The sequence below is a fragment of the Melospiza melodia genome, chromosome 18 (assembly GCF_035770615.1).
Source record: "Melospiza melodia melodia isolate bMelMel2 chromosome 18, bMelMel2.pri, whole genome shotgun sequence".
NCBI lineage: Eukaryota > Metazoa > Chordata > Aves > Passeriformes > Passerellidae > Melospiza > Melospiza melodia.
Window position 1 is genome coordinate 2034776 of NC_086211.1, and position 15766 is coordinate 2050541.

Consider the following 15766-nt stretch of genomic DNA (forward strand, 5'->3'; position numbering starts at 1 on the left):
AATCATAAAATCCTGGAATGCTTTGGCTTGGAAGGGACTTTAAAGTTCTGGTTCCAACCCCCTGCCACAGCTAGGGAACCTTCCACCAAACCAGGCTGCTCTGGTTGTAAACCAAGGACAAATTATTGTGGAGCTGGGTTTGCTTTTGTCATCCCTGGCTCTGCTGCTACACTGGGAATTCTTGGTGTGACCTCTTTGACTTTGCCTCTGACAGGGTCTGCTCTGAGCAGTCACAGGAGGCACTGAGGGGAATTTCTCCTCCATTTGCTCAGGTGTTTCTTTTATTTATCTGGAGGGGGACTCCTGGGACAGCTGAGAGCTGCTCTCGACTCAGAACCATCAGCAGGGCTTCAGCAAGGGCGCTAAAATTGTCCTGTGAAGCACAGCACACGCTCTCAGCCTGATCCCAGCTCCTGATCTGCCTCTGGAGCAAGTCTGCCAGGAGTTTTCCTAGAAGAGAACAGACTTAAATGGCCACAAACCCATTTTTAGTACATTTGTGTTTAGTACAAGTAGCCAGACTTCAAGCAGGGCCATAATTGCATATTTGTGTTTACACCGTTCCCATGTCATTTTGAAATCCCCCCCAGAGCTGCTCTGGGAGAGCAGGCAAACCTCCCAAAATTGTGCAGATCTTTCATCCACTCTGCACTGGTGTTTCTGCTGTGAAACAAAGATGAATCAGGGAGCTCGAGCCGTTCAGTCATCCTGGCTGCAGCTCTTGGCAATAAATCACAGCAAAGTGAAGCTCATTGCCACTTCACCGTGCCTCTGGAAACTGGGGGGGTTTGTCCAGGCACCAGGCAAGGAACTGTGCTGCTTTCTCTGGGATCAGCCCTTCCATGCAGCCCTTTGCTGTCAGTTTGCACAGGTTTCTGCAGCACTGAGGAATCCAGACTGATTCCTGCTGGCATCCTGCTGGAATCCCTCCCTGAGCAAGGAGAGCCTGAGGATGGCTCCTCTGTCCCAGGCTGATCAACTGCTCTGGTAGCAGATCTGTCCAAAACGAGCTGGAATCACAGGAGGAAAGGCAGGGTGAGGGTGGCTGTTCCCTGTCCTGAGCTGCTGCAGGGCTGCCAGGCACACTGGCCCCATGCCCTCTGCCTCAGGTTGCCAAGAGATTTCCCAAAACAATCCCAGCCAGCACAGAGGGTGCAAATCAGGCTCTCCAGATCTAAGTCAATTTGAAAGTGCTGTCAAACAGAGAATTAAATCCCTCTGACACCCTTTGACATCAAACCCTAAGTGCTTTCAGCAGGGATCACAGAGAGAGCAAACACGGAGCCCCACCGTGCCAGGTTTCTCAGTCATTCCTGCAATTCCAGCTGCTCTGGGATGTTTTCCCCTGGGATTTGCTCTTCCTGGAGCTGTGTAGGAAGCACAGTGACACGGCAGGGACACGGTGACAACCACAGCATGGTCCTTTCTGTCCAAATGAGTGAAAACAAGGGAGAGGGACTTGCCTGGGATCATTCCCAGGGTGGTCTCAGAGGGAATTTGGCACAAACCACCCACCGGGAGCAGAGGCAGCTCAGAGCTGCTGAGGAATCCTAATGACTTGGGTCTGTTAATTACCCTCCTCCTCTCTGCAGGGAGATGCCAACAGGTCAGACACAGATGAGGACAAGACATCTGCCAACTTCGAGGACGAGTTTGAGAAGCTGAAAGACCTCAGAGCAACAGGTGGGGCTTTGTGTCTGCATTTTCCTGGGAATCTGGGAGCTGCAGCTCTGCTTCCACAATGGAAGAATCCAGCTAATTTAGCAATTAATCTGACTGCAAAGTCACCAGAGCAGCTCTGCAAAGTGTAGGGGAGGCTAAATGAGCACTGATATTTCCTTTAGACAGATGTTTTTCTAATTTAAACGTTCCCCAAGAATTTTTAGCCGTGTCTCCTCCCTCCTCCTGCACCATTAGCACAGAGTGCTTTGCTGACAGCAATGTTCTCACCCCACTTCTCGGCAGCTTTTCCAATCAATCAAGATCTCATCTGTTCCTTTTGGTTTCCCACACAAAATGCATTTGGGTGAGGTTTGATGGATGGAAAATGTTGCTGCTCATTTGTGTTCCAGGAGGGTCTGGCAGTCGGTTTGAGGGGAGGCCCACACTGCTCTGCTGTACCAAAAACATGGAATTGGAGGTGACAGCCTTCGCTTTGCAGCCAGAGGGGTGACAAAAAGGGATCACACATTTTAACAGTGAATGATGGCAAACAGGAGCCTCTTCAGTTCCTGCTTCCTTTGATTCCCAGCTTGGGCTCTGTGAGGATCCCTCCAAATGCTCCTAAACCAGGATTTGTGTCAGCCAAGGAGATGCTGGTTGTGGGGAGCAGATGGAACTCAGCTGAGGAAGGGGCAGAGTCACCTGTTCCCTTCCAAGCCAAGCCGTTCCATAATTCCACGGCTCCTTTGGAGGACACTGAATTCCCAAAAGCCCCTTAAGAGGTCCTGGCATTCACCCAATGCCTTTCAACACCTTGTGGGGACCTCACTGCCCACAGCTCCCCCTGGCAGAGCTCCTGGAGGTCCCCAGGAGCAGTGTCCCCTCATGTGGTGTCCTCTGGTATTGTATTTGTGGGGTGCCCCATGGCAGGAAGGAATGATGAATCTGACTCCATGTTCTCAGAAGGCCAATTTATTATTTTAAGATACTATATTATATTAAAGATATGTTATAAATATGAAAATATTATATTAAACAGAAGAATACAGAAAGGATACAGACAGAAGGCTAAAAAGATAATAATGAAAACTTGTGCCTCTTTCCAGAGTCCTGACATAGCTTGACCCTGATTGGCCAATAAGTCAAAACAATTCACATGAAACCAATGAAATAATCACCTGTGGTAGACAATCACTAAACACATTCCAAAGCAGCAAAACACAGGAGAAGCAAATCAGACAATTATTGTTTTCATTTTTCCCTGAGACGTCTCAGCTTCCCAGCAGCAAAACCCTGGGCAAAGGGAATTTTTCAGAGGACATGACTGTGCCACCCTGTCCCCGTTCCCTGCAGAGATGAAGATGTACTCGCTGGCTGTCACCCCCAACGGGCACCTGGAGGGCAGGGGGGCCATGCCCCCGCCCATCATCCTGCGCACGGCCGCCACCCCCATGCCCACCCCAAAGTGCTCCCCACACCTGGACTCCCTGCACGCCCTTGGGGACTCAAGGAGAGGCAGCAACGCCTCGCTGGACCCCACAGGCTACGACCAGAAGTCCTTGGTAAGTCCTTGGTCCTAGTCCATGGTCCCAGTCCTGGGTTCTTGTGGTCAACAAGTGTCAGAGGGCACTGTGGGGTCTTGGTTTCCAGGTGGTGGTGGGATGCTCTGGGGTGGAAGGGACACACAAGGATTGAGGGAATGGCCCTGACAGGGGTTGATCCCATAAGTTTGGTGTTGTCAGCACCGGCTGAGATCAGCTTAGGGTTGTGTGGGATACTGGGGACAGGCACTGCTGGAAAATGAAAAGGAGGGTGGTGGAGGGGGGAAATGAGTAGAAAGGCAGGGGGAGAACAGAGCTGGGCCAGGACAGCAGAACAGCCAGGGACAGAGAGTCCATGGAAAGGGGAAACAGGGATGTACCAGGATCCAGGGTTTTCCTGCCTCCCTGGAAGCCCTTGCCAAATCATCTCACTGGAGAGCCATAACCTGAATGAGTCCAGCTAATCCCAACCCCTCAGAGGAGGAGCAGGAATCTTTTCCAGCCACACCAGACATTTGGAATGTCTTGGAGAAGCTGTCAGGTGTTCTGTGAGGATGAGACCTGCAGCCCCTTGGTGTTTTGGGGTTGTATCTTGAATTTATACTGTGTCAGGGAAATGAAGCATTTTCCCTTGAGCTCTGGTGACAGCCCCACAGCCCTCTTGGAGGGGAAATCAGGGGAACAAGGGATGAGGGGGTTTGGAATGACGAGATGGGATGCGATGATCCTCAAGGTCCCTTCCAAGCTAATTCCACGATTCCTTTGGAAGGCTCTGAGTTCCCAGAGAGGCTGTGACATTCACCCAGTGCCAGGATCGGGCTGAGCTGCTGCTCTGGCAGCCGTGCCTGCAGCAGGGGGGTGGGAGGGCAGCTCTGGGTGGGCACACAGGGAGCAGAGGCAGCAGGCAGAGTGGATTTCTGCTGCTGTTTATCCATCCCACTCCTCTGCTCCAGAGCTGCGAGATCATGTTCAAATCAAGGCAGCAGACCGTGAAGGCACCTCACGCCCCGGCACAGCCACCATCCCCCTTGCTAAGCTGCTTAGTCAACCTAATGCCTTTGAAAAGCAAACAGAGCTGACTGCTGTTTGCCTTGGGCTTTCATGGCACTGCAAGCTGCTGGACAGGGATGTTCATCCTTCCAATCCTTTCTCAGTGCCACCAGCCAGAGGCAGGGGAAGCAGGCAGGGCTGCACTGAGGAGGAGGAGGAGGAGGAAGGCAGTTTGCTTTGGTTTGTGCTGGGAGGAGGGTGTGGAAGGAAAAGGAGTTTTCCTCCTGGCTTTTCTGCACTGACCTTAAGCTCTCTCATCCTGGGAATTGCCTGTACCTGCCCAAGAGTGCAGACAGGCACTGAAATTTGTGGAGGAGGAACATTCACTCCACTTTCTCTCACGGCAAATGGGAGAAAAGTAATGGAAACAGGGGCACAATTCCTACCAGGCATGGGTGACTCATGTTCCCTTTGGAAGGCAGGGAAGTTGTGAGCTGAAACTACCAGAACATGAGCAAAGTTCAGCAAAATGCCACTTATTGATGTCTTTGGGTTCATTTTTATGAGGAGCTGGTGTTGCCAGGGAGTCACTGAGATGGAGGGTTGGAGGCTGTGCTCCAGGCGTGGTCCAGGTTCAGTGTGGCCCTGACTGGGTGCTCCCATCTCAAGGATGGAACTGGAGTGGTGCTGTGTTGGTTTTGCACCAGGGAAGTGATGTTTTAACAGAAGCTGCAAGCAGTTTCTTTTGTGTTAGACAAAAAAACAGTTAGTAATTAGGTTTGAGAATTAACAACCTGTTAAATACTGAGAAAGTCAACAGTCCTTTATGAACACACATATAAAACCATATATATGTTGGAAGCTTACCTCTTTTTCTTTTTGCTTTGGAAGCAGGTAAACCCACCACATTAATTAGTACATTAACCAAGAAACCTCAAATCAACAACTTAAACCACTAGGCGGGAAGGGGAGGCTGTGACTTTCACCAATCTGGGCAAAACTCCCCAATCCTTTGGGGATAAACAAGCCCTCCCTCCCTGTGGGAATCTAAAATCAGAGGGTTTTGGGAAAGCTGCAAAAGGCAGGCCTCAGAGACAGCAGAACTGTGATTAGAACTAAGCAGCAGCCATGAGATTTGTCAGCAGAGAAATTATATAGGTAGAAAAGTAAAGACAAATAGAACAATGGTTTGTGTATTAACACTTGTCTAGAATAACTCCCTAAGTTACAGAAAAGTTTATCTAGTGAGATATTAGGGAGTTCTAAGCTTAATAATGGATCTCTGTGCATTGTGTTTCAAGGCTTACAAGCAGGTATTTGAAATAAGCAAATTGTTAAGCAAAGGTACGTGTGCTTATAGTGGTTGGATGGAACTATTGTCAATATGGTCTTGATTTTTGTGATTGGTCAAAAAACTTTTAAAGTAAGTTGTAACATTAAGCTCTTTGTCTGCTGCCTGGGATGTGAGCTGCTGGCATCTTCCCATTGTCATAACCATGTAATGCGGCTGATGCTGGAAAATACAACAGCTCAAGGCACGTTCCACAGCAGCCCTGTCCTGTTTGTGATTTGTACATAGCCCCCGGCCAGCCACAAATGGTGCCCCTCTGTGAGGCCTGCCTTTCTCACCTTTCCCAAAACCCTCCGATTTCACGGATTCCCACACCTCCCTTCTCTCCCAGTCCAGCCTCCGCAGCTCCCCCTGCGCCAACTGGGCCACCAGCAGCACCTGGGGCAGCCGCCGCTCCAGCTGGAACAGCCTGGGCCGGGCGCCGAGCCTCAAGAAGAAGAACCAGTCGGGAGAGCGAGAATCGCTGCTCTCCGGAGAGGGCAAGGGCAGCACGGACGACGACTCGGACGACGCCAAGTCCGGCTCGCCCAGCCGGCTCTCACCGCCGCGCCGGGCCGAGTCCCTGGATCGCCGCGGCTCCCAGGAGCTGCTGCCCGAGCTGCTGAGGGTGCCCTCCGTGCGCCAGCTCGGGCCCGGCCCCGCCGCCCTGCTGCCCGCAGAGTTCCACGGCTGCAACGGCAAGATGGGCGCCGAGCTCTTCCTCAGGGTGGACGGGCACAAGGAGGACGCGCTGGACTACGAGGATGACGGGGAGGATGTGAGTGCCGAGGGAGATGGGGGCTCGTGGTTTTACAGTGGGTTTTCTGTTCCTAAAAGGATGGATGGAAATCCGACGTGGAAATGTGTTATCCCCTCCTGAGGGATGGGCCTTTTCTTCCAGAAAGATCCCTTTTTTAAGAGATTTTTTTAGGCCAGATGGATGGAAATCTGACATGGAAACGTGTTATCCCCTCCTGAGGGATGGGCCTTTGCTTCCTGAAAGATCCCTTTTTTAAGAGATCTTTTTAGGCCTGTGTTGTATTTGCAGGGAAATGCCCCAATGAAGGCAGGAATGATGAATCTGACTCCATGTTCTCAGAAGGCTAATTTATTATTTTATGATACTATATTATATTAAAGAATGCTATACTATACTAAAGAATACAGAAAGGTTACTTACTAAATGCTAAAAAGATCAAAATGAAAACTTGTGACTCTTTCCAAAGTCTTGACACAGCTTGGCGCTGATTGGCCAAAGAGTCAAAACAACTCACACCAGAATCCAATTAAACAACCGCCTGTGGGTAAACAACCTCCAAGCACATTCCAAAGCAGCAAAACACAGGAGAAGCAAATGAGATAAGAATTGTTTTCCTTTTCTCTGAGGCTTCTCAGCTTCCCAGGAGAAAAATCCTGGGTGAAGGAATTTTTTCAGAGAATGTGAATGCCACAGGCCTGTGACAATCCCATGAGGTAAAACTTTCTTTTTTTCCCAAAAATGCCTCATATTTGGGCTAATTGGGATTGTCCCTCTCCAAAATTAGCTGCTGACACAATAGGCTTTACTCACAGGAGCTGTTTGGTGTCATGAAAGCTTGGAAGCCTAAAAAGAGATGTTTTCCACTTCACTTTTTGGTTGCTTGAGGGCTTTTTGAGTTTGGCACAACTCTGTATCTCCAAAATGACCCCTTCCCAGAAGTCTTGCTTTATCCTGTCCATCTCTTCCCTTTTTCCACCCCTTTCCTCCTTATTTTCTTGGACAAATGTGATAATGGCCACCACAGTTCTGTCCCAAAAGCTGTGACCGCCTACAGACACAATAAAAAGCCATTAACTGCCCCCTCCTTCCACAAAACCACTGTGAAAGTTGAAGAGGCAGGAAAATAAAAGAGGAAGAAAAGGTGTTCCTTCTTTTTTACCCAGAGTTATTGCTACCGGATCCGCAAGGCCCTGGAGCCCTACAAACCCCAGTGGTGCAAGACTCATGAGAACTGGTCCCTCTACTTGTTCTCCCCACAGAACAGGTAAGAAATTCCAGGGAAATTCCAGCCCAACAGGGGTTTGAGGTAATGAAATATTGCCTTCCTAGCCAGCCTCCCCTTGGGAAAAATCCTTCAGAGCTTTAGGATCCAGTTCCTGATTTTGAGGTGAAGTTTTCCGTTCAGTGTGGGCAGAACTGTGTGGTTCACCCCGTTGCTGTCAGTGGTTTAGCCAGCATTAGTAATAATTAATAATTAATGATAATCATGGCCGAAGCCTGTGGAGATGCTGCCTCACCACTTGGGCTGGTGCTGATTTTTGGGGAGGAGACTGTTCCTGACCCAAACTTCTGAAGGATCTGTTTTTCCCACCTCTCTCTAGGTTCCGAGTGACGTGCCAGAAGGTCATTGCCCACAAAATGTTTGACCACGTGGTGCTGGTCTTCATCTTCCTCAACTGCATCACCATAGCTCTGGAGAGACCAGACATTGACCCCCTGAGCACGGTGAGAGGCATTTCCTTCCTCCATCTCCCATCCAGATCTTCATCTCCTCAGGACCAGAGCCTGCAAGATAAATGTCGGATTTCTGACTCGTGTCTCTTTGTTGTTCTGTGTTTTCCAGGAGAGGATATTCCTCAGTGTCTCTAATTACATCTTCACTGCCATCTTCGTGGTTGAAATGATGGTTAAGGTAATTAGAGCTTCATCCCATGGCCCAGAGCAAGTTCTGGCCAAGACCAGACCATACCAGAGTTATGATCTGGATGAAGATTTCAACATCTCCCTTCTCCTGGCTGCAGGTGGTCGCTCTTGGCTTTTTCTCTGGGGAGAACACGTACCTGCAGAGCAGCTGGAACGTCCTGGATGGAGTGCTGGTCTTTGTGTCCATCATTGACATCATTGTGTCCATGGCATCAGCAGGAGGAGCCAAAATCCTGGGAGTCCTTCGTGTGCTGAGGCTTCTGCGGACCCTGAGACCTCTCCGGTATGGGCTGATAAATCAGAGAGTTTGGGAAATGCACGAGGTCTTGCTTAATAACACAAAACACTGAAGTACAACGTGGGTAGAAACATCTTTGGGGATCTCTAAACTCGGGGAGAAATTGTTTGAAAGCAGTGAAATGAGCTCAGATTCATCTTCAGCTCGGACATGTGTAGCTGGAGTTTGGAGTGAGAGGTGTGGTCTGAATCCAGAGTGAGGGCAGTCAGAGCCTCCCCCACACTGCAGCTTTGTCAGCCCTTCCCAAATCCTTCTTCCACTGCACAACTTCACAGGCACTCCCCAGCAAAGAGGGATTTGCAGTTGAACAGGTGCTGATGAGGATTTGATAAGCTCCAGCATCCTTCTGAGGATTTGATAAGCTCCAGCATCCTTCCCTGCTCTCCTGACCCTGCCAAACATCCCTGCAAAGCAGCTCCTCCCTCAGCCAGGCACAGGAGGGCAGAGCTCCCAGAGTTTGAGAACAGGAGTAAAGATAATCTGTGTTTTGGTTATGATTACACAATAAAGAGGGATAATGCTTGGGCGGGATTTGGATCAGCTCCTATTCTGGTTTTGTCCTGTTTGGCAATAAACAGGAGCCTTTTTTTTTCTGAAATTTCAGGGGAATTAGACAGTCACCTCCAAAAAGCTGGAAACTTTCTGGGACAAAGCTGTGCTTGTGAGTGATAGGAAGAGGGAATCTTTTATACCACAAGAACAACAGTGCTTTGTGCTCTGTGTCCCCTTAGTGACCAGGAAATCAGTGTTTCTGGCTCCTTGCTGTTCTGCTGGTGGCACCAGTGTCCCCTGGCAGTGCTGGCTCCCCAGGACACCCTGGACAAGTCACCATGTGTGACCCACAGAAGTGGGAACAAAATTCAGGGCACGGGCAGTTCATGAGGAAAGGGGAGGGGGAAAGGGGGAATTGGTCTTTGAGAATAACTAGGCCAGATCCTATGAATAGAAAGGAATTCATCACCTCTCACCACGGCCTCACTGAGCACAGGATGGCTCCAGGGACCATTCCTAACACTTTGGAGGTGCAGTTCACTCTCCACATGATTTCTTTCAAACAAGACCCTGTGGAAATGCTGCAGCACAAAACGCTTTTCTGTGGGCTTGGCAGGCACAAGGCATCACTATCCACGTGAGCTGCAGCTCCCTGCAAGGACTCACCCTTTACAAGCCCATCCTAAAAACAACTTTGATGCTTTTCAGGCAAAACTCCCACCTGGCCCTTCCTAGGAAAGCTTGGCTTGGGCTGGTTTCACTGCCACCTTCCCAGGGCAGAGCAGTGCATGCCCCAGGCTCTCCTCCAGGGAAACAACACCCCAAACCTGCCTCAGAGCACACCAGGAATCTCCTTCCCAACAGGACTGACCCTTTGGCTGTGGAGCTGCTGATCACAGGCTCCTGCTAGCTAAGAGCCAGCTCAGGAGCTAATTAGGAAACAAACTGGAATTACTCTGTTTGGAAAGTTGTCATGGCCACAGGTGCAGGAGGAGCACCAGACGTGCTCGCCAGGCCCGCTGGGAAGATGTTCACGTGTTGGGAGAGGAAGGAGGGTCCTGCCTGTGTCCCTGGGCTGGGGTCAGAGCCCTTGGAGGGATCTGGAGTGAGGTACAAACCTCCCGCAGTGGGAGCTCTGTGATACCCTGCCCAAAGGGAGTCTTCTCTCCTCACTCTGCCCAGCTGTCACAATTCCATCTGATGGGATTGGGAATGTTCTGGTTGTCTGGAGAATTCCCTCCCTGCAGGTAGAGGAGGTTTGGGCCAGCCCCAGAGAGCAGAGGAGAAGCAGTTGGGTGATAACAGGACATACATAAAAATTAAAATTTAATTGTCTTGTGGTTTTTTTTCCAGAGTTATCAGCAGAGCCCCAGGTCTGAAGCTGGTGGTGGAAACCTTGATCTCCTCCTTGAGGCCTATTGGGAATATTGTTCTCATCTGCTGTGCTTTCTTCATTATCTTTGGGATTTTAGGGGTCCAGGTAAAGTATTTCCCTCCCCTGCAAGTGACTGCTGCTTTTCTCACAAGCTGGGGTTGAGGTGGAAATAATGAGCTGAAATGCCTCCAAAGGAAGATTTCAGGGGAAGAGGAGCCAGACTTTAGCAGAAATGATCCAGGGTGGGGTTGGCAGCTGCTCCCAGCAAGGATCTCAGGATTAGGAGAGCAGACAGACCTCCCTGCTGAACTCTGCTGCAGGAATGAAAGATAAATCACAGAACAGACTTTTCAGAGCTGCTTCTTTTTTGTTCTTTTTTTTTTTTTTTTTTTTTTTTTTTTTTTTTTTTTTTGTGTGTGTGTGTGTGTTCTCAAATGCAGCTTTTTAAAGGCAAGTTCTACTACTGTGATGGCCCTGATGTCAAAAACATCACCACGAAGGCTGACTGCACCAACGCTCACTACAAATGGGTCCGGAGGAAGTACAACTTTGACAATTTGGGGCAGGTAAAGTCCTCCCTGCAGGGCTTTTCTGTGCCAGTTTTCATGGATGGACACCTGAAATGTGTGGCTTCAGGAGAGTGTGGAGCCTCCATCATAGGAAGTTTCCAAAACTGATTTGCAATCATCTATCAGTGGGTTCATATTTGCACTCGGTGATCTTTGAGGGCTTTTCCATCCTTGGTCATTCTATAACTTTATCTGGAAATCTCTGTCTTTTACCCTAAATGTGTAAATATGGATCAGATCAACCCGTGATCTCTTGCTATGATTGTACAATTCCTTGGTTTTAGGAATGTTGTCGTGCTTTGAGATGCCATCCCTCAACTGCCCCTTTTATTCTCCAAATTTATTGCTGTTCTGTTTGCAAATGACGAAAATAAAGTGCTTTACATGGCTGAAAAGCAGGCCAGGCCATAGGAGGAGTTGGGAACTCCTTCTCTGGGAGCTGCAAGGCAGGACCAACCCCTTCTGTCCATTTTGCAGGCCCTGATGTCCCTGTTTGTCCTCTCCTCCAAGGACGGCTGGGTGAACATCATGTACGACGGGCTGGATGCCGTGGGCATTGACCAACAGGTATCTGTCCTGCAGAGCCCACCTGTGCTCCTCTCTCCAGCCTCAGGCCTGGGCACTCCAGGGTTTTTGAAATCCCAGGAAGCAGCAGAGCTGTAGAACCTCCTTGAGGCCCTTTTGCTCATTGAGCTGCCAGTTTTCCATTTTTTGGAGTTGCTTTTCCATGGCTGCTTCCCATGTAGGACAAGCTCTGGCGTGCCCTACATCAGGGTATGTAGAATGAATTAGAATGAGGGTGCTTGAGGATGGGAAACCACCAGGAATGTTGTGGAAAAGGCATTCAGTTTGTGAGTTTTGTGGCGTTTTCTGTGGGAAGTTGAGCCTCGCATGAGTAGGACCCACCCAGAGCCACAGTAACACTTTGGACTTCATTTCCCCCACTTCTGAAGATCTGGTAACAACTGAGAAACATTAGGCAGGAGCCCACATCTGAAAAAATTAAAAATCTGGAGCCTATCTTTAGCTGAAACAATCTTGCTGGTGGGATGATGCTCACCACTGAGATTTAACTGAAGCTGTGTGAAATAAATACCAAAATAATCAAATCCCGTAAGGCACTTTTGGGTGGGTTTCGCACCAAACTGTAAAATTTTAGTCAGTGAGAAGGTGAATGAGAGGAAAATCCTTGGGGAAAATCCTCCTCCCAGTGCTCCCCACCTCCCCACACAACTTACTGCTCCAAAAAATCTGACTCAACCCACCCGCTCTGTGCCGCTTCTCCCTCGTCTTTCCCTCCCCTCCCAGCCCATCCAGAACCACAACCCTTGGATGCTGCTCTACTTCATCTCCTTCCTGCTCATCGTCAGCTTCTTCGTGCTCAACATGTTCGTGGGGGTGGTGGTGGAGAACTTCCACAAGTGCCGGCAGCACCAGGAGGCGGAGGAGGCGCGGCGCCGGGAGGAGAAGCGGCTGCGGCGCCTGGAGAAAAAGCGCAGGAGTAAGGAGATGTACCTGTCTGGTCGGTAGAGTGCCTTACAAACCAAAATCTTTCTGAGCCCTGCCTGCTCCCAAAGCAAGATTTCTTTTTAGTTTTGGGGTTTTTTTTGTGGTTTTTGTTCGGGTTCACGAGGTTGTGTTGTTTCATTATCTCTTTGGCGGTGCCTTAAGGCTCGGGCTGGTGACGCCTTGGGATTGTCCTGGTGGGAAATGTCACCTTTTCACCTGGCTGGGGGGAAATGCTCCTCCAGCAGAGTCCTCTCTGCAAGGCCATGCTGTCCCAAGCACTGAGGGACAGGGGTGAATTATTTCCCTGCTCCCCCCGTGCCTGGAGGCCACTCCAAGGCTCCCCCGTGCCTTAACGTGCCGCCTGCATCCGAGGATGGTGGTGGGCTTTGATTTGGGGGTTCATTTCTCATCTGAAGCAGTGGTGATGCTGTTTGGGAGTCCTGGAGCATGGCCCCGCATGCCACAGACACTGCATGGGGGCACGGACAGAGCCTGGGGACAGCAGGGAGCCCCAGGGTGGGGCTGCAGGGAGAATTCCTCTTGGGAACATGTCCATGACAGGAGATGCTCGTCCCATTCCAGGCTGGAACTTAGTCCTGGGACTCCTTTTGTCCTTGGAACACTGGCCAGGGCCAGGGCCATTAGCCAAGAAAGGCCTTTAGCCAAAAAAGGCCTTTAGCCAAAACTTCCTTCTCAGTGGATCTCATAGGGACCATCAAACCCCAAACCCACCTGAGCCTGTGCTCCTTTCCTGCCCCAAACCTGCCCATTCCCACCTCCCCTGGGAGGGTATTCCCAGGAGATCTGCCAGGAAAGCAGCCCCAGCTTTCCCAGAAGTTCCAGTGAGCAGGGAGAGCCTGCCAGGCATTTTTGAGGAATGAGCAAACCTGGCTTGGCCACCGAGATCAAAGCTGAGCTTAGTCAGAGGTAAGGCTGATCTTTCCTGGCCCTGTCTGCTTGCAGCAGTGCTGTGTCTCTGCCTGGCCGTGTCATCTCCTGGAAGGAGCAAATATTGTGACAAATTGCTTGTGTCCCACACATCAAGGCATGGATATCCATTTCCAGCTGGAAAAGCAGCCCAGCTCCAAGGACACGGCACAGGCTGTGCGGGGAGAAATCCCATCCCATTCCACTCCCTGCTTCCCTCCAGGCCTGGGGCAGGAGCTGTGTCCCTCACAGCCCCTCTGCTGCTCCCCTGGTGCTCCTTGGTGGAGCCAGGGGACACCTCAGCACTAAATGGTGGCACTGCTGTCCCCACAGGACCTCAATGGCACCGCAGGGAGGGCCAAGCCCTTTTGATTTTAGCCGGTTGTGAGTTCAGTGCCTGGCTCAAAATGAAATCCAGCTCAGACACTGAGTCCCTCCAGAGATTTCCAAGGGTTCAAATGCAATTTCCTGCTCCTTTTCCCATTTTGCTGTGGGAGTGTGAGGGTGGAAATACTGAAGGCAGCATTTCCAGCACAGGGAGGAGAATCAGATTTAGGGTCCCAGGGGTCCTCCTTGTGCAGCTTCTACCCCAATGTCCTGACCTAAAAGACATTCAGATAAACTCAAAGTTTATATGAAATTTAAAAAAAACCAGCAATTTTAAGCATCCTTTGAGAGAGCAGAGGCACAGGTATGGAGGCACAGCTCGGTTCCTGATTAGGAAATAAATCTTATTAAAGCCTGGCTGTGACTGCACAGCTCAGACACAGAAAGAGCCAGTCCCTGTCAAAGTGATGGACACTGTGACATTGTCCCTCTTTATCCACCACCTCCAAGGAGCTATTTCAGCCCAGCCATTGCACAGATGAGCCTTGTAACATTTCATGGAGAGCACACAGGGAGGAGGACAGATTTCTGGAAGGGGATCAAGTCAATAGAGCAGCTGAGAAGTGAAACATTTGGCCATGTGCTGGGCTTCCAGAAGGTTCCCTGAAAATGTCTGGCTCTACCTGCAAGGACAGCTTGGCATCCAAGCTGGAGCTGTTAACAAGGTGAACCCAAATACCTGCTGCACTTTTGGGAAATCGCTGTTTCCATTTCAAGGGATGTATTTTTGTTTCAGTTGGGAGGGGTTTGAACCTCCTGGGTGGTTTAGGTGACTAATGGATTTGATAAAAAAAAAAACGTGGCAGACTCAGAAAGATGCGAGCTGTGGCTGTGGGCAGTGTGTGTGTGCTCGTGGAGCTGGGGGATCTGCATGGTGGCAGCAGCTGGCAGCTTCCTCTGCTTCCATGTGTCCCTTCCTCTGCTTCCATGTGTTCCAGCAGTCCGTGTCACCCCTGTGGAGCAGCCTGGTCCCCCCAGGGAGAGGAGGGAGGAATGTGGGGAGGCTGGCAGAGACCCCTGCTTTCACCTCAGTCAGCATTCCCAGCGCTGGGCAGAGCAGGAGAGGAGGAGGAGTTTGTGTTTTAGCAGGAGGAAAATCCAGCCTAGGCCACCAATGCACCCTGTGGGCTTGCTGTCTGCCTGGCACCTTGTCTGTGTGTCCTGTCCCCTGTCTGTGGTGTCCCCTGGGGGATCTGTCCCTTCCTGCACACACAGAAATGCACCACGGAGCTGTGGCAGGCTGGGAATGGGTTAAACCTCAGCTGGGTGATCTGGGTGCCAATCCCAGGCTGGATCCAGGATTTGGGACTTGTCAGAGGGGTTGTTGTGTGGAAAATACAACTCCGGGAATGGGATAAACCTCAGCTGAGTGGTCCTAGGCACCAATCCCAGGCTGGATCCAGGATTTAGGACCTGGCAGAGGGATTTCTCCATGGAGGACTCAGCCCTGCAGCAGGACCCAGCCCCTTCTCAGGTGGATGGGGAGTCACCACCCTGCTTTGGGGTGATTTTTCAGCAGAATGGTCCCTCTGAGCCCAATTCTGTACTGTCACCACCTCAGATCTTTCCAAAACATTTCTCCTTTCCCATCTGAGGAAGGAGGGCCACTTTGCTGCAGGGATTGGCAGCAGGTTCACTCTGCTCAAGGAGAGCAGAGGGCAGGGGGTGAGGACGCTGAGAAATGCATTTGATGTGGTTTTAAAAGCTCAGTGAACTTTTTTATGTGCAGAGAAGAAAAATCAAGATAAACCAGAATATTTTTCCTGCCGCTGTCCCTGCTCCATCCCTTCCATCCAAGGGTAATTTAACAACCCTGCTGCTCTCAGCCTTTTAATGAGCTTCTCAGAAGACACAGACCCAGAGCAGCCTCCCCAGATTGAAGGTTTTCATTAAAAACACGTGGAGCAGCTTGATCTGCTCTGCCTGTGGGATCCAGACCCAGCTGTCAGCTCAGCTCTGACCTTCAGGGGCTGCAGGAGGGTCTGGGTGGCACTGAAAGCAGA

The 15766-nt window shown here is 50.5% G+C and overlaps 1 protein-coding gene across 1 annotated transcript in view; it reads left to right on the top strand.

Annotated features, from left to right (window-relative positions):
- Nucleotides 1-15766, top strand: part of CACNA1H (calcium voltage-gated channel subunit alpha1 H) — a 108001-nt gene that overhangs the window by 64988 nt on the left and 27247 nt on the right. Inside the window, exons 13-23 of the mRNA XM_063171616.1 lie at nucleotides 1593-1683; nucleotides 3016-3224; nucleotides 5876-6301; nucleotides 7447-7547; nucleotides 7885-8008; nucleotides 8127-8195; nucleotides 8305-8489; nucleotides 10350-10476; nucleotides 10812-10937; nucleotides 11418-11507; nucleotides 12249-12441. Coding sequence (XP_063027686.1) covers nucleotides 1593-1683; nucleotides 3016-3224; nucleotides 5876-6301; nucleotides 7447-7547; nucleotides 7885-8008; nucleotides 8127-8195; nucleotides 8305-8489; nucleotides 10350-10476; nucleotides 10812-10937; nucleotides 11418-11507; nucleotides 12249-12441 — 1741 coding nt within the window. The remainder of the gene's footprint in view (nucleotides 1-1592; nucleotides 1684-3015; nucleotides 3225-5875; nucleotides 6302-7446; nucleotides 7548-7884; nucleotides 8009-8126; nucleotides 8196-8304; nucleotides 8490-10349; nucleotides 10477-10811; nucleotides 10938-11417; nucleotides 11508-12248; nucleotides 12442-15766) is intronic.